Below are 22,857 nucleotides of genomic sequence, written 5' to 3' on the forward strand. Positions count from 1 at the left end.
TGATTAAATGCCATTAACCCCTTTCAGCCTCCCCTCAAAAAGTGCTTTGCGGTTGCACGAAAATCAATATATGCCAGTTTTTGCACGCCTCCGCAGTTGTGCAGTCCACAAAAATAGAGCCCTTTAGTGACATTAGAAGCATACTTTTCTCAAGAATTTCAGCCAAACTCTGAATTGTAAAACCTTATCATTACTTCTTCTTCTTCTTTTCCTTTCGGCTTGTCCCTTTAGGGGTCGCCACAGCGCGTCATCCTTTTCCATGTAAGCCTGTCTCCTGCATCCTCCTCTCGAACACCAACTGCCCTCATGTCTTCCCTCACGACATCCATCAACCTTCTCTTTGGTCTTCCTCGAGCTCTCTTGCCTGGCAGCTCCATCCTCATCATCCTTCTACCAATATACTCACTATTTCTCCTCTGGATGTGTCCAAACCATCGAAGTCTGCTCTCTCTCACTTTGTCTCCAAATCATTGAATCTTGGCTGTCCCTCTGATGAGCTCATTTCTAATTTTACCTGGTTACTCTGAGAGTGAACCTCAACATCTTCATTTCCGCCACCTCCAGCTCTGCTTCCTGTTGTCTCTTCAGTGCCACTGTCTCTAATCCGTAAATCATGGCTGGCCTCACCACTGTTTTATAAACTTTAGCCTTCATCCTAGCAGAGACTCTTCTGTCACGTAACACACCTGACACCTTCCTCAACTCCTTCCAACCTGCTTGGACCCGTTTCGTTACTTCCTGACCACACTCACCATTGCTCTGGACGGTTGACCCCAAGTATTTAAGTCCTCCACCCGTGCTATCTCTTCTCCCTGTAGCCTCACTCTTCCCCCAGCACCCCTCTCCTTCATGCACATATATTCTGTTTTACTTCGGCTAATCGTCATTCCTCTCCTTTCCAGTGCATGCCTCCATCTTTCTAACTGTTCCTCCAGCCTGCTCCCTGCTTTCACTGCAGATCACAATGTCATCTGCAAACATCATGGTCCACGGGGATTCCAGTCTAACGTCATCTGTCAGCCTATCCATCAGCACTGTAAACAGGAAGGGGCTCAGGGCTGATCCCTGATGCAGTCCCACCTCCACCTTAAATTCATCTGTCACACCTACAGCACACCTCACTGCTGTCCTTTATTATTCTAAAATACTTCTCTGCCACTCCAGACTTCCGCATGCACTACCACAGTTCCTCTCTGGGTACTCTATAGGCTTTCTCTCGATCTACAAAAACACAATGTAGCTCCTTCTGACCTTCTCTGTACTTTTCCATCAACATCCTCAAGGCAAATAATGCATCTGTGGTACTCTTTCTAGGCATGAAACAATACTGTTGCTCGCAAATACTCACTTCTGTCCTGAGTCTAGCCTCCACTACTCTATCCCATAACTTTATTGTGGCTCATCAACTTTATTCCTCTGTAGTTGCCACAGCTCTGCACATCACCCTTGTTCTTAAAAATGGGCACCAGCACACTTTTCCTCCATTCCTCAGGCATCTTCTCACACGCTAGAATTCTATTGAACAAGCTGGTCAAACACTCCACAGCCACCTCTCCTAGATGCTTCCATACCTCCAGAGGAATGTCATCAGGACCAAATGCCTTTCCATTTTTCATCCTCTTTAATGCCTTTCTAACCTCCCCCTTACTAATCATTGCCACTTCCTGGTCCACCTCACTTGCCTCTTCTACTTTCCCTTCTCTCTCATTTTCCTCATTCATCAACACCCCGAAGTATTCTTTTCATCTAGCTAGCACACTGCTGGCACCAGTCAACATATTTCCATCTCTATCCTAATCACCCTTACCTGCTGCACATCCTTCCCATCTCTATCCCTCTGTCTGGCCAACCTGTACAGATCCTTTTCTCCTTCTTTAGTATCCAACCTGGCATACATGTCTTCATATGCCTCTTGTTTGGCCTTTGCCACCTCTACCTTTGCCCTGTGTCGCATCTCAATGTGTCCCTTTCGCCTCTCCTCGGTCCTCTCAGTGTCCCACTTCTTCTTAGCTAACCTTTTTCCTTGTATGATTTCCTGTACTGTGAGGTTCCACCACCAAGTCTTCTTCTCTCCTTTCCTGCCAGAAGATACACCAAGTACTCTCCTGCCTGCCTCTCTGATCACCTTGGCTGCAGTGGTCCAGTCTTCTGGAAGCTTCTCCTGTCCACCCAGAGCCTGTCTCACCTCTTCCCGAAAAGCTGCACAACACTCGTCCTGTCTCAGCTTCCACCACATGGTTCTCTGCTCTGCCTTTGTCTTCCAAATCTTCCTCCCCACCACCAGAGTCATCTTACACACCACCATCCTATGCTGTCTAGCCACACTCTCCCCTACCACTACAGTCGGTAACTTCCTTCAGATTACATTGTCTGCACAAGATGTAATGTGCGTGCTTCTACCTCCGCTCTTGTAGGTCACCCTATGTCCATTACAATCTGCACCAATCACGACTCTCTCTGTGTCTGGGATGCTCAGAACTACTTCATCTAGCTCCTTCCAGAATTTATCTTTCACCACTAGGTCACATCCTACCTGTGGGGCATAGCTACTAATCACATTATACATAACACCCCCAATTTCAAGTATCAGCCTCATCACTCGAGCTGATAGTGTTTTCACCTCCAAGACATTCTTAGCCAACTCTTTTAAATTAACCCGACTCCATTTCTCTTCCCATCCGCACCATGGTAAAATAATTTAACCCCTGCCCCTAAACTTCTAGCCTTACTTCCTTTCCACCTGGTCTCCTGGACACACAATATATCAACCTTTCTCCTAATCATCATCTCAACCAACTCTCAAGATTTTCCTGTCATAGTCCCAACATTCAAAGTCCCCACATTCAGTTCTAGGCTCTGTGCTTTCCTCTTCTTTTTCTGCTGAAGAACCCGCTTTCCACCTCTTCTTCTTCTTCGACTTCGATACAATATATAAAAATGCTCATGACAATATATCCATCCATCCATCCATCCATTTTCTGAGCCGCTTCTCCTCACAAGGGTCGCGGGCGTGCTGGAGCCTATCCCAGCTGTCATCGGGCAGGAGGCGGGGTACACCCTGAACTGGTTGCCAGCCAATCGCAGGGCACATAGGAACAAACAACCATTCGCACTCACAGTCATGCCTACGGGCAATTTAGAGTCTCCAATTAATGCATGTTTTTTGGATGTGGGAGGAAACCGGAGTACCCGGAGAAAACCCACGCAGGCACGGGGAGAACATGCAAACTCCACACAGGCGGGGCCGGGGATTGAACCCGGGTCCTCAGAACTGTGAGGCTGACGCTCTAACCAGTCGGCCACCGTGCCGCCTGTGATTTCAATATCCATTAAGATAATCATGATCATTACTTTTTCCATAAAATCCCATCCCTACAGTTTATGTTGCTATGCAGAAAGAACAAATCATATGGGATGTGTCGTTATGCGACAGCTGCCTGTCAAAGGCACACACACACCCAGATGGACAGCCACACCCTATGACTTGTGTGTGTGTGTGCGCGTGCATGTGGATGTGTGTGCGTGTACTTGAAACAGGACTTGTGCAGATCACTCTGCAGCTCCCCCTGCCATCGATATATATATATATTTATTTTTTTTTGGGGGGCGGCGGGGGGGGATTCTGAGAAAAGTAGTAACTCGCCTTTCAAGCCGCATATTTTGTTATTCTATTAAGTTCAAATCTGTTAATAAATGACTGCTTTTAAGTGTGATTAAAAACAATGAGAGGAATGTATATCTTTTCAGTCACACAGTGGCATTGGTAGAGATTGTTGTCTTTCAAGCATTCTTTCAAGTCATGTTTATTTTGGTACAGATAACGGAGAGTAAATTGGAGCTGGAGAAGAGTCTAAAGCTGTCCAGGAAGCTTCGCAAGGAGCTCAATGGGCTGACAGAGTGGCTCGCGGCCACTGATGCCGAGCTGACCAGGCGCTCTGCTGTAGACGGTATGCCCAGTGACCTGGAGGCTGAGGTGGCGTGGGCACAGGTACAGTGTACACACTTGTTACAAAAAGAATATAAGTGCGCTTTGACACTGTATCAATCACATATTTCCTTGGCATGTAAAATGATATTTAAAGGAATACTGCTGTTCAGTCCATCAGCTCCTTTTCTCTCAGTGGTCTCATCTTTTGAAGTCCAACTTCTTGGTTCCAGCATGACAAAAGTAATAGTTTGACATTCAAGTAGCGCCAGCACAGTAGTGTCAATATATGCATACAGTGAATCCCACTATTTGGTGAAAATCCTTGACTAATTGACGTAGCCCCCTAAAATAATGCCTCCATACGCCACAAGATGGGAGCAAAGCAATAATTTTCTTTAAATGAAATTCCTAAACTCGCCTAATATAGTCCCGTGATGCCAGCCAGAAGATGGTGCCAAAGTAATACTTTATTGCTTTGGCCTGAGCACAAAAAGCCGCGAATAGGTGAGTATTTCAGAAAATCATCGAGGTTGGACGGAAACCACATATGTCCAAATTTGGTAAATTTGATATTTTTTCACAAATGTGTCCCAAAGTCTTCTGCTATTTTTACTGATTACTAACAAATTTAAAGTGTTGAGAATAGCTTAAGAACAAATCTGTTAACTCTCTTGGACACTTGAACTGTCTAAGAAGTGTCGTAAAACTCTTTTTCCTCACTTCATGGGAGCCATGCGGCATTATGTGGCCTCAAGATTGAAAGTCTGGCTGACGTCTTTTTAAACAATAACGTGAAAATAGGTTAGATCCATTTGAGTAAGACTGTTTTGTTAAAACTGGATAGCTTAGATTCTTTGGCAGAAGGAACTGGTGACCCACAAAGGTACATTTGTGTACAGATTAATATCTATTTTTTTATTTATTGTATCACCCATGGCTCTAAGACCTTTGAAAAACATTTTTATTTCTAAATGAACATATACCATAGCTCCACAAGTAGAAGCTTTTCAAAACAATACAATTTTTATAAAGACATTAAATTGATACTGGACTCACTTGAGGTTGCTATGTTGGTCTGGTCCTCGACAACTGTTCCACTCTTTCACATGGGAAAATTAATTGCCCACCCTGGTCTACTGTAAAAGCATAACTGTCAAAAGAGTTCATTTGTTATGGGTTTTCACACTGACTCAATTTAAGATATTTACAAATACAATTCATAGCGTTATTCAAAATGTCTAATAGTGTAAGGCTGTAATAAGTGTAACAAAATCGGATGTGTTGGGTCCACTTGGCCTGACATCATTCCATCATTACACACATTTCACTGATTGAGGGAAATGACATAGTTGATAACTAACTCAAAGTGCAAATGTTACTTTAACTTGGAGTAACAACAATTACTGATGCATGAATATTTGACGCCCTTCTTTACGCCTTGCCCCATGCAGTCCATCCACGGTGAGACGGAGAAGCGGGAGCCGCAGCTGCAGGCCGTGGTGGATCTGGCCGAGGCCCTCAAGGCGGTTCTTCGGGTCCATGGGAGCCTGGTCGATGACAAAGTCAGCCTGCTGCGCTGCAACTGGATTGCAGTCACATCCCGAGCGGAGGAGTGGCTAAACCTGCTGCTGGTGGGACCGCACTTTTTGATTTAAAGATATTCTCTTGTCAGAGCTAAAATAACACACAAGTGTTAAATTGTGCTTGAAATAACATAGTTTGTACAGAAGTCTGACTCCTTGTCTTCAGGCCTACCAGCTGCAGATGAAAAAGTTAGATGGAGAGATTGAGGAAGTGAATGGATGGATAGACGGAGCAAATAAAAAGATGGATGAGATGGACAACCAGGGACCCAATGATGCTGCGCAAAAGGTGGGTTTATTTTTGTCCATCGTTTATCGGCAATTACTAAATACTTGAAGGTGAATTATGATAATAAAGCTGTAGTTTGACAGAGAAGAAGGCTAAAATCATCATTCAAGCCATTTAGTCTGTTTTTTTTTTCCAATCACTCTGCCCTGGTCAAATGTAAGAGTTTGTTTGATAGTGGTACAATCAGAGTTTTTGCCACCCGGAAATACGTGTGACGTGGTGAATATGTGCCCTTTTGATTGGCTGGTGATTAGTCCAGGGTGTAATGACCCGTGACACTGAACCATATATGTGGGAGAAAATGAATGAGTGATATCCAATCCAATATGATGTCTGTATTGTGTGTGCGTGTGTTCTGTGTTCCAGGTTCTGCGTGCCGAGCTGGAGCTGACGAAGAAAAAGATGGAGGAAGTGAGAACTTTGGCGCAGGAGCTCATGACAACTAGAGGGGAGAACTGCCAGGCCCAGGTGGGGCCTAAAGTAGAGCTTCTGACCCAGAGATTCAACACTGTTGCACAACGCATCACCTCTAGACTGGTGGGACACAACAACAACCAGGAATAATTCTCAAAATGTTTGTTTTTTTATTTTTTCACCGCGTGGTATGCTGACATAATCTTTCCTGACAAAAACAAAATTCAGACAGCAGCATCGGCCAAAGAACTGGAGCAGTACCACCGCGAAGCTCAGATCTGGTTGGATCTTCTGGAGGAGGAAGCGAAACAAGGGGAAAACCTCAAGGAAGAGGACTTCCAGGAAGACAAGGTCACAGAAATGGGAGAAAGAGCTGGGTCATCTTTTGTGACATTTGACCCTCTAGTCTAAAAAACTCATTATATGTTTGTGTGTGTGTGTGTGTGTGTGTGTGTGGGTGGGGGGGGCCAAGGACTGTGAGGAAGGTGGAGTGAAGGAGTTATTGTTGAGAGGAGAGAATCTGCAGAGGAGAGCCCCGGATCAAGACAAGAGAGAACACATCAGACTGAAACAAAAGCAGCTCGGCAACAAATACAACACTGTCAAGGTAACTCGCACACAAACATCTACAGCCCTTTAAAAAAGTTATCAGATACAGAGGTGCTCTAATATAGTAAGATTAGTTTGAAACGAGGCGGCACGGTGGCCGACTGGTTAGAGCGTCTGCCTCACAGTTCTGAGGACCGGGTTTCAATCCCCGGCCCCGCCTGTGTGGAGTTTGCATGTTCTCCCCGTGCCTGCGTGGGTTTTCTCCGGGCACTCCGGTTTCCTCCCACATCCCAAAAACATGCATGCTAGGTTAATTGACAACTCTAAATTGCCCGTAGGTGTGAATGTGAGTGCGAATGGTTGTTTGTTTGTTTGTATGTGCCCTGCGATTGGCTGGCAACCAGTTCAGGGTGTACCCCGCCTCCTGCCCGATGATAGCTGGGATAGGCTCCAGCACGCCCGCGACCCGAGTGAGGAGAAGCGGCTCAGAAAATGGATGGATGGAGTTTGAAACGGTACTTCCCTGCTAAAGCTACTGCCCCAGCGACCTGACCTCGGATAAGCGGAAGAAAATGGATGGATGGAGTTTGAAATAATATTAAAGTGTTTTGGGGTCATATCTTGTGGTATTTTTACAGTTTAAATTATTAATACAGATTATCCGAAAAGTTACTATCCACTAGATTGCCATAAAGCTACTCAAACTGGCACTGAGCTGCAGTCGAACTGCACTTTATGTCAATTGGCGAGCCAATTTATTACAAAAACTGCCAAGCCTAAGCCGTCAAATGCTGTTGGGCTTCTGTCCGAATGAAACCTGAAAGGAAGAAAGGAAGTGTATAGTGACCTTTGCGACACCCTGTAGAGGCTAGTACGAAGATTTTTAGGGGGATGTCCATTACTCGCGGCAGGTCTCGCTCCCTAAACTCTGCAAATACCAGGGGCTCACTGTTTGCTCCATCCACTGTTTTATTCACTTTATGTGAGTTTATGAGCCATGTGTGCTCGTGCAGGACCTTCGCGTGCTCAGGAACAGGAAGGCGCTCGCTATTGCCCCTCAGTGGTACCAGTACCGAAGGAAGTCACATGACCTGCTGGCCTGGCTGGACGACATCCAGCGCAGTGTCGACCAGCTGCCCGATCCTCCTGAGGGCGAGAGGGTCAAGGTGACAACTCACGCACCCATGCCGGTGCACGCACGCACACGCGCACTCACACACACACACACACACACACACACACACATTCTGTATATAGCGAATGGTTAATTTCTTTTTTTCGTCACCATGACCTTAAGGTCCTACTTGCTGATGTACTCCATTTACATCGATTTATTTTGTTTTTATGGAAGCCCCCACGTCCCCCACACTGCCCCCCCCCCCCCCCCGCCCCGCCACTGACTCTACATGTTTGTCTTTCGCTTTCAGATGATCACTATGACATTTCGTTAAGTGGATGTCAGCCTTGCCTGTTGTTGCCGTCACTGAGATTCCTCACTGCTCTTTCTTTTTCTTTTTTCATTTTGTCAACATGCTTTCTGTTGTTCCATCCCCAACACACACACACACACACACACACACACACACATTCCAGTGATTGTACTCATTATCAATGCTAATAAAGTCTCACAAAAGAATTGTCCCCGCCGTACTTGTGTCACTATGCTTCCCCTGACGAGTCGTAGACTGTCCCCCCAAAAAATGACGTCCTCGGTTGGTTTTCACCCACTAGGAAATTGTCTCAGAGATGACCCTGAAGAAGGAGGAGCTTAAGGAGGTGCAGGGCTTAGCCAATCAGCTCTCAGTGGCTGGAGCCGCCAGTCTAGTGGAGCCCCGACAGCTCCAGCTCAACAGGCGCTGGGCTGAGGTGGAGAGCAAGCTCAAACCCTTTCAAAGACAATGTGTGAGTTCCAGTAGGCAACACCACTTCTACCGTATGCTAACAGAAAACTTAAAACTCCATAATAACACAAATTTTTCAACTGCACTGTGTGAGTAACTATTTCTAACGCTTGTAATCCGTGCGGTTAATCAAGTCCCATTTGAAAGCCCTGGCAGCAAAATTTATTTAGTTAACCTTTCATTATCCAGGTAAGCCAGTTTAGAACAGATTGTCAGTTGCAATGCGACCAGGCTGCAGACACCAGAGCAAAATAAAAGCAAATGCAAATACACACACAACAAACTGTACAATGTGATGTACATGTTTGCGTGCAAGATTCTTGTAATTTAATAAAGCAAACTATTATAGTTGAAGGACACAAATTTTATGGAAACATAAATGGTTGAAATTAGTCTTATTAAAAACAGTTACTGGATACACTTTTGTGGCGGGAAGACGCTGTGTATGGCTTCAGTCAACAAGCTCCATGTGCCTGAGTCAAGTGTTACATATACCTGCATATGTTAATATAATAATATAGCGATGTAATGGACTATATGTTATATTGACAATGTCTACTATGTCGTGAATGGTACTTTAGCCACCGTATGTATTTTGTATTTCTATACAGTATATTGAAAAGCCTGTAAAAAATGTCTTTTTTCAATTAAAACAGATTTCAAGTGAAAAATAAGTAATGACGGTAATAAGTTCCCTACTTCTTTTTAAGTTTGATTAACTCATTCGCTGCCAACCATTTTCAAAGCAGTTCCCCATATTGGCCGCTGTTATGAAGTATTTTGACTGATCTTTCAAGAGCCACAGAATATTGTGTTCAGTGAATACGTTTTCAGTGAAAACGTTTGTTTCTACATTTTCTGTACTTTAGTAACCATCAGCAGAAAGTATTGGTTTCACCAAAAACACCGGTTTCTGACTGAAAAGTGGAGAAAACAAGCTTTATGTGAAAATCAAAACATTAAGCAGAACAGTGACTTTGACGCTAATGTTTTTGGGCAAAATAAAACTTTACTTAAAAGATATACAATGATGAAACGCGCTGTGAGTGACGCTGCTCACGCTGCTGGCTCAAGCTGAACTAAAGTAGCTTTTTTACTTGGTGTTCGTCATTCACTTTATGACCTGCATCATCTTTTCTCACGGTTGCGACACACTTTCTACTACTAGTACTACTCTGTTTATACCATACATATACATACTCTGTTGGGGAGTCAAGGTGCCTAATCATGTCCGATTCACGACGTCTCTGCATTTCTCTCCCTCATGATCGACGTGACAAGCTGAGATTCACCCCTAATCTTTATCTTCTTCTCAAAAACTGTGCTGATCTCAACTCCAAAGCGTTGCAGCACCACCATCTACAGGGATCAGTTAGTCATTACAGTGGTTTACAAACCTGGATTTCACAGACAAGATGGGTGAGACCCATGAAAATCGTACTTGAAGAATATACAGTGTATACGGCGGTGGCAGTAAGTAGTTGGATTCCAGTTGACAAAGATAAATGTCTGTGGCAGTGAATGATTTAATAGTTCCTTTTAATCCAGTTATTTGAGCCTCCTTTGCAATTTTTTAAATATAATGAATATTTAGTTACTTCACTCATTACTTGAGCCGCTCCCGTCGAATTCTAATCACGGCTCCTTTTTGAGTTTCTTCGCCATGTGTGAAGTGTTTATTTCAAGAAAGGTCATGTCTGAATCTCATTGGTTTCTCTGTCTGGTTCTGTGTCACCGCATGCCAACCAATGACATTACGCAGTCTGCCGGTGTGCCAATCACTGACAATGTATGTATCCCTCCATCTAATCATGTGCACCCACAAACATAGACTTATTATTCTACCAGGCAAACTGATGAGCTTGGACAAAATGCACATCTGATTTGTTTCATCTGAGAGCTTTTCAGATAAATTGTATGTTAATAAGCTGGATGCTGCTGCATGTCTCTGAATAACACTTCAGTGGTAAACAAGACTTACATTCTAAACGCTGGACCTCCTGTTATGTCAACCTCAGTACATCTTGTGTTGGAAATGCTCATTGAGATGTGAATTTTGTCCAACTTTGAAGACTCATCCTGAAGGCAAGGGAAACATACTGTATTTTGTTCTTGTCATACCCATCTTAATTACTTCTACGATATTGGTGGTTCTGTTAACCATAGTGGGTTAAGTGACATGCAGATTTCATACCTTCGGGGGACACGCTAAAGCCAATCAGTTCTTCCTTAGCTTATCTATCTACATTCACATGCTCATTGGCCTTAACATTAGGTAGACCTGCAAAAGTTTGGGGATGCCCAAAAATCTGCCTTTAGACATTTAATCATGCTCAGTTTTGATTGATACAATCGATTAACAATATACAGTATTGTTGGGAATTATGGTTGTAATCATACTGACTGCCGTTGACATGATGACGACAACAACAACAAAAAACCCACCTAAAACACCTTGGTAGTATGAGCCATTGTAGTTCTAATTCATTCTTATCTGAGTTATCACTGAATGCTGAGAGAGAGAGAGAGAGAGAGAGGGCATATTGGCATGGTAAATGGGAATGGATTGGATTTGGTTTGTATTAACCAGATATGTCACTTAGAGTAATTTGGTCAGCAACTCTCAGCATGCCCTTACATTTTAGTCATGAAAATGGTGAACAATAGAAATAGAATGGTGTGGTAATGGCAGTATTTTGGGAATGTAGAAATCTATCTTGTAGACCTAAGAATTCAGAAATACCCTTTAATTGCATGCATCATTTGAAAATGTGAGTTCCAGATTAGTTTTGTTGTTTGTTTGTTTTTCAGATTCTTTTTTACATGACTCAACTCTGGGTTTATCAACATGGTGCATTCTCGTTCCTCTATGTGTGTGTGTTTGTCTGTACGTGTTCAGGATTACCTGGCAGAGCTGCAGGCGCTGTTACGTTCTGTGGCCGAGGCAGACTTCAAACTGAACTCCCCAGAATACTGGCCTGCAGCTTATTACAACCTTCCTCAGCAAGAGCACTGCCTGAAGGTCAGTGCCGCTTTATGGGTTCGGGTCTGAACGCCCCAATTGAACCAAAAACATAATTTAAAGAAGGTAGACTATAACCTCCAGCAACACACACACACAGGAAGTGAAGACAATCATTGACAAGCTGCGTGGTCCAGTGGAGGCAGGGCTGTCCCGCAGACAGGAAGTGGAATCCAATGCCCGACCTCTGGAGTCCCAGCGAATCCAGGAAAGTGCTACCCGCCTCGGGACCAACTGGGACAAACTGAACAAATTGCACAAAGAACGGCTAATGTAAGCAAGGAGAAGCAGGTTGGAAATGATCCATAGGAGGTTGGAAGGAAACTGAATTGTGTGTGCACTTCAAGGCGCTGGCAGGACTGCAACACCAAGTGGCATAAGTTTGGAGCAGACCAGAGAGCACTTGAGGAGTGGCTTCACGAAGCTGAGGGTGCCCTCAAACTGGCTGAGAGCAAGCCAGCAGCACAACGACAACACCTCATGGTATCACACACGAGCACACTCAGCCAAAACAAATTATTTAAATTCAAGAATTACAGACATTTTATATAGAATCCATACAAACATACTACTTCGAAGCCTCATTCCATATTTTTACCTTGCACAAAGAACAGCGACATTGGAAGAAAGCGGCTTTGGTGTTCCATGTGAAAAGGGAATTAATTAATTTTCATCAATTAATCAATCAATCAATCAATCATGAATGTAAATGCAGAGGGTTTACTACAAAGTCCACAATATTCATGAAAAGGAAATCCAGATTACATTTAGTCAGAATGCCAATTTTATAAAATTAGAGATTTTCAAACGAATATATGAAGGAAGGCACAGTGGCCGACTGATAAGCGCATCTGCCTCACAGTTCTGAGGACCCGGGTTCAAATCAGGCTTCGCCTCTGTGGAGTTTGCATGTTCTCCCCGTGCCTGCGTGGGTTTTCTCCGGGTACTCCGGTTTCCTCCCACATCCCAAAAACATGCATGAATTGGAGACTCTAAATTGCCCGTAGGTGTGAATGTGGGTGCGAATAGTTGTTTGTTTGTATGTGCCCTGCGATTGGCTGGCAACCAGTTCAGGGTGTACCCCGCCTCCTGCCCGATGATAGCTGGGATAGGCTCCAGCACGAGCGGGACCCTAGTGAGAAGAAGCGGCTCAGAAAATGGATGGATGTTTGCAATTATACCAAATGCCCAAATATTTTGGAGCCTCTGCAAAATACTTTAAATTGGTTTAATTTCAAAAATGGCAAATTACATATTTTTGTGAAATCTAAATTGAATTGGTTGGTTTCAAATTATTTTGGTGGTATATAGAGGCAAAATCACAAAAATGCAGTCATTGTCCAAATGGGGACTATCGATTATTGTTGTATGCTAAAACAATACCCTGCTGACTTCAAAAGCTACTCAATGCAAGACAAACAAGCTGATGACGTGTGTCCACTGTACCAGTCAAAATTTGCAGCCAAAACTGTCAAGGAATATACTCTTCTAACAAAGTTAGAAACCTAAGGATTTTGAATGCTATTCAGCACAATATGGCCAAGGTAGTTGAAGTCAGTGATCAAAAGAAATATGTCCAGTCCACTTTACAGGTGACTGTGATCAGCTCTCACTCTCCTTGTGCACAGACAGTGATGCATAGGAGACCATCTGCTACCTGATACCCAATCTGCCCCAACCTCTTTGAATGGATTGATTGCATATTTATTTAAAATCTCTATACAAATCTTTGGTCAACTTTTTAAAGCGACAGCAATGCTTGGTGTGAGACTAAACTTAACTGTTGCTTTGATTTGATTGACCTATTTTGGGCCTGATTGGCTTAAGATGTCCTCATGCAAAAATGGGCGCAAACTTGATTGCTCATGGAAACAGATTTGGAAGCTGAGCTACTGACCAGGCATTCCCAGGTTTGCCTTTGCCAAATGGGCAAAATTGCAGAGCAATTCATTCTGGGAGGACTAGATGTAAATAAGATACATTTTGCATGTGCAATATGATTCATCAAACCTGAGACAAATTGTGAGGGCCGATTTTGCGTCATTAAATAGTCAGTCTACAAGGCAGGTGCAAACCGGCACTGCTGTTTGACTGCGGTTACATTAGGGAGGAGGAGGCGTAGGCAAAATAAGTGGGAGATTGGATCTTTTCTGCTCTTGTAAAACTCTTTGAAATGCCAGAAACAAAAATTATTGCAATTGTGGAACTTCTGAATGATCGAAGAAGGAGTCACAAGAAGGAGTCATGCCATATCACCTATAACAAAATTCCATTGAAGTTAGCCGGGTCATTTCAACACACTGTGAAAATTGGTGCTGGCCTCTCCCAGAGCATTTTTTTTTCGGGTGTGCTGTCCCAAGTTTTGAACACACTATTACACAAGATAGTCAGAGGTGTGTGACTCTGCTGGGGATGGAGGGTGGGGGGTGCATTGGCTCCCTGCGGCCTCCACCCGGTGGCCAGTTGTCAGGGCGCCTCGGTGGGGCCGGCGGACCGCCCTGGGTCCCTCGATGTGGGACGTGTCCCGTCCACCGGGCTGCCCTTGGGTGGCCCATGGGCCCGATCAAGCCCGTCGATTGATTGGGTGGGGTCCTCAGCCTCCGCGGTGCAGGCACAGCAATTACAGGACACTTCTGTCAGTCTTTGTGCATGCAAAATGGTGTCCATTCACTTGCATGTGTCCGCAGGCACACACCCCTGGTACTCTTTCGCTGGGTGTGGGGCCACTCACTTATTGCGACAAATAACTCATGAATATGCAAATTCCCCTCACTCACACTCTCGTCCTATAGACTTTTATAATTTACATAGTCAATCCCACCACACTTCAGTTGTACAGCTGGGTTCACAACCCTTGTCCTGCATGCTTTTTCTCCTGTCCTTGTCCTGTTCTATCTTGTCCTGTCCTTCCCTCACAGGGTGTAGCTCTACAGCCCCATGCAAAGCTCATATCTAATGTTTCATTGTTGTAGATATGTGATGCTTCACTTTTCTCATCCTGTTTACCATTAGTGCTTTGTCTTTTGTCTTCGTTTCTCTCTGCCCTCTAGAAACGTTGTTCTGTTCGACTGATCGATTCTGATTCTCAATAAATTACAATACGAAGAAACCACAGCGGAAGCTTAAAAACTCCACTGTGACACAGTAAAACTGTTCTGGCATAAAAGGGATACAGATCCTCCATTCTGCTTGACCTAACAGCCGAACAGGACAAAAAAAAAAAAAAACGTCCAATTCCTATTCACTCTGGATGAGTTAAATCAAAGAAAACATGGGTTTTATGCAGTTACTGACTGCCTCCAAATTATTGGTGCGATAGATTTCTTTTGGCTGTTCAGCTAACACTTCCAATTCCATCACGTCAAACTTCATTTTGCTCTCCCAAACGATCAGAACCACAGAGCTGTCTTCTTAGAATTAACAATTAGAATGTGTGAACACACCGTTTAGCTCCTGCTATTTGGGATCTTAGAAAAAGATGGCAATCTTACTAAATTATGTGCAAAGCACCCACCAACAGTGCACGCAATCTGTTAGTGAACACGTAATTTGGAGCCTGCGGGAAATTTGTAAATCAATCTCAAGTCTGCATGCTTGTGTGTGTGTGTGTGTGTATGTGTGTGTGTGTGTGTGTGTGTGTGTGTGCTTTTGTAGCACCTGACAGAAGCTATACCACTGCAGGAAGTGGTGTTGAACAGAGTGACCTCTGCAAGCGAGGACATCAGCCCGATGAGTACACCAGATGATGCCTCCCGCCTCCGAGCACAACTCAAATTTCTAAATGCTCGCTGGGCTCATGTCTACGAGCAGCTCAATGAGCGCAAGAGAAGGTGCGTGCATGTGTGTGTGGATTAGACAACAACAACCATTTTTTGAAAAGTACAAAAAGGCAGCCGGGATTTGATTTCATTACCTCTGTCAACTTGCATTCTTCTGTAGCACTTTGTTCAAGTCCCACCTTCCTGCACAATATTACTCTACCGTCATTGGTCGAATTTTCAGTCCCTGTTCATGCAATCATTGGATGGTCTACATGTCAATCATTTAATCAGCTGGCTAGCACTTCTGCCTCATTGTCAAAAGAATCCGGGAACAGAATCTTAGCTTGGACCATTCTGTGTGTAGTTTGTATGAGTCTGCACCTTCCAAACATTGTCCATGTTTGAATGTGAGTGTGCATGTAAACACGTGCCCTGTTGTTTTTTGTGCTCTGTGATGGACTACTGACCATAGCCTGCATCTCTCTCAATGTCAGCTGAGACACATAGACTTACTCTGCAACTATTCACACTAACGGGCAATTAGGAGTCTTTACTTAACCTACCATTGATGTTTTGGGACTTCCTGAACCTGATCACTCGGCAACGGAGGGAAGGAAAAAATGCCTCAAAGGAGGAAACCTCAAACAGAACCTATGCTGGTGAGATGTAGAGACAGAGATAAAGGGACCGAGGGGTAGTTAGAGAGAGGAAACAGGAAAGAGAGGTTGAGGGACGATGCGCACAACAACAGCACGTATCAACAACAGTAATACTTCTGTGATGACAGCACAGTCCTGTCCTGCAGATCAGAGGAATCGCACGCGACAGCGGCGCAGCTACAGGAGAGCGTGGGTTCGATGCTGGGTTGGCTAGACAAGGCGGAGGGGGTTCTGGTCATCCCGCTGCAACCTCATGAGCCTGAACACATCAGAAACACGCTGGGCAAAGTGCAGGTACTGTCAACACTGCACCAGTCACCACACACTGCGTGTGTCTGTGTATGGCATGTACTGTTAAAACAATTCAGCACACTAGTAGAATGACTGTCTTACTAGTAACATTTGTTTCACTGCTAGGGACATTTTTGTCTACTACGTATGTAAGTAAGACACAGTCGTTCTACCATTGTGCTTGATTGTCTTACTATTGAGGACAAGTAATGTCGTGGTACAGGAACCTTAACCGTGTGTGTGTGTGTGTGTGTGTGTGCGTGTGTGTGTGTGTGTGTTTGTGTGTGCGTGTGTGCGCGCGCACACGCGTGCATTGTTTAATTTGTGTGGCAGGCATGTGTGGCAGAACTTCCGAGCAAGAAAGCAGCGGTGGTAGATCTGAACATGCGACAGATTCCTGCTGACAAACAAAAAGACATCAGGATTATGAACACTCGCTGGCAACAAGTAAACATGCAGAAATCAGAATTCTGTCGCTAACAAACCAATGATCTGTCACTCAGTGGTCTATACAAAGTATTACAAAAAAGTTTTAAAAGGGTTGTTCAACATTAAATTGTTCAAATGATTGTGAAATTATAGGATGACTTTTCATACATCACTTTGACCTCACTTAGGTGTCCAAGGCTCTGCCTGAACGCCAACTGGAGATTGAGAGTCTGTTGAAGGAACTGGATAGGCTTCAGGTTCAGTTGGACTATCTGTCCAGCTGGGTGTCCAGAACCAGAGCTCAGCTGGAGCACAGTCCAGATGAGCCCCCACCCAGTGTAAGATACACACACACACACACGTTTACATATGTGTGTGTACAGCTGTACATAATGTATAATGTCCACTCTGTTAGCTCATCGAGGAAGTAAAAGTCAAGCAACCCGAAGTTGAGTCAGTTCTTCAGCGAGCAAATCAGTTGTACAAAGACATTACTCCAAGCCAATCAGATAAGGTGTGACAAACAAACATATGCATAAAAAGCACAAAGAAACAAGAGTGTTTCAGTGGGATGATAATGTCTATGTGTGTCTTGTGCCTGTGTGTGTGTGTGTGTGTGTGTGTGTGTGTGTGTGTGTGTGTGTGTGTTGGTGGCAACAGGTGAAGTACATGAAGATGAGAGAAGACTGGACTGTCATTATGGAGTTGTTGCGGCAGCATCAGGAGAGGAAAACCCTCGTCGTGGCCAGGAAAGCCAGTAAGCCTTCCAAGGACCTCATACAGATGAGGAGTTCCCAATCAGATTTCAGGGGGCGCAAAAACTTTCAAATCACATAAAGTTAGCAACATTTGATGAATATGCGACCACCAGTGTTTGATTTGCAACACTTTGTACTGAGTTACCACCATTCGAAATATGTGGTTTTTTTTTTATTTGACACACCACAGAGAAGAGTGTTGTCCACAAACCTGCCCAATTTGAATGATCAGAATCAGAATCAGAATCATCTTTATTTGCCAAGTATGTCCAAAACACACAAGGAATTTGTCTCCGGTAGTTGGAGCCGCTCTAGTACAACAGACAGTCAATTTACAGAACACTTTGGAGACATAAAGACATTGACAAAAAACAATTGTGCAAAAAGATGCAGAGTCCTCTAGCACTTAGAGCAGTTCGAATGACTAATATCGCAATAGTCCGGTGCAATGACCATTGTGCAAAGGGCGCTGAGACTTCAAGGAGTGTATGCGGTTTAAAGTGACGAGTAGTGCGATAATCTGGGACAATGGTTGTGCAAATGTTACGGATACTCCTCAATCAGTGTGCAAATGGAGCAGATGCTACTCTGGCATGAGTGGCCAGTATATGCAAATAGTGCAGCATGGCGAGACAACTACAGCGAGTGCACGAGTAATACATAATTGGCCCCACAGAAATGTGACAACGAACTCAAGTCAAAAAATTGCCAGCTTGTTGTAATGGAATTATAGGTTAGCTGTTTAAGAAGTTGATTGCAAGAGGGAAGAAGCTGTTGGAATGTCTACTAGTTCTAGTTTGCATTGATCGGTAGGGCCTACCTGAGGGAAGGAGCTGGAAGAGCTGGTGACCGGCGTGGGGAGGGTCCGAGAGGATTTTGCACGCCCTTGTCTTAGTTCTGGCAGCGTGCAAGTCCTCAAGGGTGGGTAGGGGGGTACCGACAATCCTTTCAGCAGTTTTGATTGTCCGTTGCAGTCGGAGTTTGTCCTTTTTTGTAGCAGCACCAAACCAGACTGTGATGGAAGAACACAGGACTGATTCGATGACCGCTGTGTAGAACTGTCTCAGCAGCTCCGTTGGCAGGGCGTGCTTTCTCAGAAGCCGCAGGAAGTACATCCTCTGCTGGGCCTTTTTGAGGACGGAGTTGATGTTGGTCGCCCACTTCAGGTCCTGGGAGATTGTAATTCCCAGGAACTTGAAGGTCTCGACAGTTGACACAAGGCAGCTGGACAACCTGAGGGGCAGCTGTGACGAAGGATGCCTCCTGAAGTCCACGATCATCTCTACAGTCTTGAGCGTGTTCAGCTCCAGGTTGTGTCGGCCGCACCACAGCTCCAGTTATACAAAAACAAATCACTAAGTACAGTCATCCCTCCTGGAAGCCGTCACCTTATCATGGTGGAGGGGTTTGTCTGTCCCAATGATCCTAGGAGCTAAATTGTCTGGGGCTTCAAGCTCCTGGTAGGGACACCCATGGAAAACATGTCCTAGGTGAGGGACCAGACAAAGCACGGCTAAAAGACCCCTATGATGAAAAATATAAGTGCGCCAGTGCGAGCTGGGCGGTGGCCGAAGGCGGGGACCTTGGCGATCTGATCCCCGGCTACAGAAGCTGGCTCTTGGGATGTGGAATGTCACCTCTCTGGGAGGGAAGGAGCCCGAGCTGGTGTGTGAGGTCGAGAATTTCCGACTAGATATAGTCGGGCTCGCCTCCATACACGGCTTGGGTTCTAGTACCAGTCCTCTCAAGAGGGGTTGGACTCGCTTCCACTCTGGAGTTGCCTACGGTGAGAGGCGCTGAGCAGGTATGGGTATACTTATTGCCCCCCGGCACCCCAGTGTACGAGAGGGTAGCCTCCCTCCGCCTTCGGGTGGGGGAACGGGTCCTGACTGTTGTTTGTGCGTATGCACCAAACAGCAGTTCAGAGTACCCACGCTTTTTGGAGTCCTTAGAGGGGCTGGTGGGGACTCCATCGTTCTGCTAGGGGACTTCAGTGCTCATGTGGGCAATGACAGTGAGACCTGGAAGGGGGTGAATGGCACGAATGGCCGCCCAATCAGAACCCGAATGGTGTTCTGTTATTGGACTTCTGTGCTCATCACGAAGGGTGAAGCAGTGCACACTCACCACTGTGTATAGTGGGGATTGGGCGCTGCAGTTGAGTAACTGTACTGTACTGTACTGTATAATCCAAAAAAATCCGTGATGCACTGAATCCGCAATAAATGAACTGCGATAGATTGAGGGACAACTGTATCAACTGTATTCTACAAAATTGGTAGAAATGAAGCCGCTGTCTCTGCTCTTAAACTCTGTGGGTGTCTTTGCTGAATGCGCTGAAACCACGCCCCTGTCACCAGTCAACTATCAATCAAATGCCACGTTTCAGATACTTTATGGCCATCTCATAAAACTGGCTGATATTCAGCTAGCCTAGCTCGTCATGTCATTAGCGGAGAAACCCACTTATTATGTAAACAAGCCCCACTGTTATGTTACAGTAGGGCTGACATGCAGAACAGCTCGCTCACATACCATCATCATCTTCATAAACCTCTTTTGTGCTTGTACAAACTTTAACAGATGCTAAGCTTTGTTTTGTTTGTTTGTTGAGTGTTGAAGTGATTGCATGATGTAATGTAGTATGAAACACTGTGTATGCTCCAGGTGAAATGCTTACAGGCAGCGCCCAGGCCGATTCTGCTGCCCTGGCGCAGTTCAACAAGTCATGGGCAGAGCTCACCGACTGGCTGACCATGCTGGACAACATGGTGCAGAACAAGCGTGTTGTCGTGGCTGACCTGGATGACATCAACGACAACATTGGCCAGCTCAAGGTCACTAACTCACAGCTCTGTTTATCAGTATATGCACATCATTTCAACTAGCAACCAATGATTTGTTAAAAAAATAAAAATACATTTGATTCATATGTTGACATGCATTTTATGGGTCTAGGCATCCTTGCAGGAGCTAGAACAGCGACGCCCTCTGCTGGACAGACAGGTCACCGCAGCCCAGAACTTAAAGAACAAAACCAGCAACCAGGACACACGAAACGCTATCACTGAGCGCAGTAAGACGCATGCAGAATTGGTCAGAGGTGGCAAAAGCACTCACTCGTATTTAAGTAGAAGTCCAGATAATTGTGTTAACAAAAACAAATGCAGCATGGCATTCAATAGTTATTAATAGTTCCCCCACTACACTGTAAAAGAATATGATCCTTATAGTTTTAATAAAACGATACATATTAGCGGAGTTAATATTGGGTAACTTTGACAAAACAGTATAGAACTATCTGAGTTTTTGTCTGGTAGTTGACCGACTTCAGACACACTGGGAGGACTCTCAGGCCAAACTCTCAGCCAGAAACAAGCAGCTTCACAACATGCTTCAGGACTCCACTGAGTGGCTAAATTCCAAACAGAGGGTGGATGCTCTCATCAAGCGTGCCAGCGAGAGGCTGGAGTCCTGGCAGGAGGTCACCTACACCGTGGATGCTCTTTTAAGACAGAATGCTGAACTCAAGGTGTGCTCAATGTAAAGCTTGATCACTCCTACTTGTGCCAGCTAATTCCTTCTCAACAAGTTTTGTTGTTGTGTCTTTCCTCCCCCAATCCCCTCAGGGCTTCGCAAATGACGTGCTCCAGTGGGAGGGTCAAATTGATGAAACCAATGCGTTGGCCGACAAACTGTTGACACGTTACGCCAACGACGACACACACAAAGTGACCCAAATTAATGACAACATGGTGGCCGTCTGGACACACATCAACAAGCAGTACGTACACATTTTCGCTACACGAACACCCAGAGCCAGCTCACTCATTGGGCGGCGTGGCAGAGAGGTTAAGTGTATGCCCTGAAACCGGAGGGTTGTCAGTTCGTATCCACACCCAAGCACATCGTTGTTGTCTCCCTGGGCAAGACACTGCACCCACATTGTCCATGAATGGATGTGGTTGGTGGTGGCCCAAGGGCAGCTGTGGCTACACAAGTTGACTGCCACCACTAAGGACGTGACTTCGGAGAAACAGCCGTCCTGCATACTAATCCGTAGTTCACTCTTCAACTCATTAGGGCCACTCTTCCTGTTGATTGAGGCGTCCTTTGTAGGGAAAGATGTCAGGATGTTGTTATATACAGACAATAGTTGATGTGTCAAACATCCTCCTCTGTTAAGAGATGGCTTTTCTAGTTTGACAGTGATGGCTTCTTTTGCACCTCTTTCAAACCAGCGGTCCTCGCTATCCAGAATTTGGACATTGTTGTCTTCAAAGGAATGTCCGTGCCTCCAAAGGTCGTCTCATTCAATGGAAAGAGTGGCCCTAAGTAGGTGTTTTGCAACAAGAAGTGTGAACGACGGATGCAGGATGGCCATTTCACCAGGCACACCGGGCAACAACAACAACCTATTGTCCACCACCTCCAAGGAGCACACTCACCAAGGCATAAATAAGGAGACTCCACACCTAAGATTTTAGAACTGATGAAACCTTTTGTATTGATGGTGAAATGTCTTCAACAAACAAGAACAGTCCAGTTGCCTTGATTCAACCTTTGTGGATTCTAACACATTATGATGATTGTAATGTTTGTTTTTTTTAAATCAGCAACTACACAGACAAATTCGTAGTAGCTTTAAATCCTAGGTGTGTGTGTTTTTACCTCTCCAGTGTTTCAGACAGGGAGGCAGCTCTTGAAGTGGCTCTGAAGCTGTTGCAGCAGTTCTACCTAGATCTGGATAAGTTCCTTAACTGGCTGACAGAGGCCGAGACAACATGCAACGTTTTAATAGACGCCACCAATGAAGAGAAGCTGGCCGAGCAGCCTCAGGCAGCCCGGAATCTTCTGGCACAATGGAAGGTGGGACACATATACAGTGAACAACCTATTTGCGGTTCACCATTCACAAATTCACCTACCGTATTTTCACGACCATAAGGCGCACTTAAAAGTCTTACATTTTCTCCAAAATGGACGGGGCGCCTTATAATGCGGCGCCCCTGGTATGTGCACCGAGTTCCAACATCTATAAATGTTGTGTGCATGTTCTCCCCGTGCCTGCGTGGGTTTTCTCCGGGCACTCCGGTTTCCTCCCACATCCCCAAAACATACATGGTAGGTTAATTGACGACTCTAAATAGCCCGTAGGTGTGAATGTGAGTGCGAATGGTTGTTTGTTTGTTTGTATGTGCCCTGCGATTGGCTGGCAACCAGTTCAGGGTGTACCCCGCCTCCTGCCTGATGATAGCTGGGATAGGCTCCAG

The 22,857-nt window shown here is 45.0% G+C and overlaps 1 protein-coding gene across 18 annotated transcripts in view; it reads left to right on the plus strand.

The window, feature by feature from the left end:
* The window catches only part of dmd (dystrophin), a 216,594-nt gene that overhangs the window by 123,276 nt on the left and 70,461 nt on the right, over positions 1 to 22,857 (plus strand). For 12 of the 18 annotated variants that reach the window (XM_061785408.1, XM_061785324.1, XM_061785369.1 and 9 more), the window contains 23 exons: positions 3,818 to 3,988; positions 5,380 to 5,559; positions 5,678 to 5,800; positions 6,167 to 6,337; positions 6,443 to 6,565; positions 6,687 to 6,821; positions 7,777 to 7,929; positions 8,495 to 8,665; positions 10,427 to 10,453; positions 11,564 to 11,686; positions 11,787 to 11,959; positions 12,034 to 12,169; positions 15,341 to 15,516; positions 16,235 to 16,400; positions 16,731 to 16,844; positions 17,015 to 17,164; positions 17,242 to 17,340; positions 17,487 to 17,583; positions 20,252 to 20,421; positions 20,543 to 20,660; positions 20,905 to 21,116; positions 21,214 to 21,368; positions 22,264 to 22,453. In XM_061785408.1, coding sequence (XP_061641392.1) covers positions 3,818 to 3,988; positions 5,380 to 5,559; positions 5,678 to 5,800; positions 6,167 to 6,337; positions 6,443 to 6,565; positions 6,687 to 6,821; positions 7,777 to 7,929; positions 8,495 to 8,665; positions 10,427 to 10,453; positions 11,564 to 11,686; positions 11,787 to 11,959; positions 12,034 to 12,169; positions 15,341 to 15,516; positions 16,235 to 16,400; positions 16,731 to 16,844; positions 17,015 to 17,164; positions 17,242 to 17,340; positions 17,487 to 17,583; positions 20,252 to 20,421; positions 20,543 to 20,660; positions 20,905 to 21,116; positions 21,214 to 21,368; positions 22,264 to 22,453 — 3,333 coding nt within the window. Of the gene's footprint in view, positions 1 to 3,817; positions 3,989 to 5,379; positions 5,560 to 5,677; positions 5,801 to 6,166; positions 6,338 to 6,442; positions 6,566 to 6,686; positions 6,822 to 7,776; positions 7,930 to 8,494; positions 8,666 to 10,426; positions 10,454 to 11,563; positions 11,687 to 11,786; positions 11,960 to 12,033; positions 12,170 to 15,340; positions 15,517 to 16,234; positions 16,401 to 16,730; positions 16,845 to 17,014; positions 17,165 to 17,241; positions 17,341 to 17,486; positions 17,584 to 20,251; positions 20,422 to 20,542; positions 20,661 to 20,904; positions 21,117 to 21,213; positions 21,369 to 22,263; positions 22,454 to 22,857 lie in introns of those variants that run through there. The other 6 variants (XM_061785391.1, XM_061785485.1, XM_061785432.1 and 3 more) reach the window with 4 other exon arrangements.

The sequence above is a fragment of the Phyllopteryx taeniolatus genome, chromosome 1 (genome assembly GCF_024500385.1).
Source record: "Phyllopteryx taeniolatus isolate TA_2022b chromosome 1, UOR_Ptae_1.2, whole genome shotgun sequence".
NCBI classification, from domain to species: domain Eukaryota; kingdom Metazoa; phylum Chordata; class Actinopteri; order Syngnathiformes; family Syngnathidae; genus Phyllopteryx; species Phyllopteryx taeniolatus.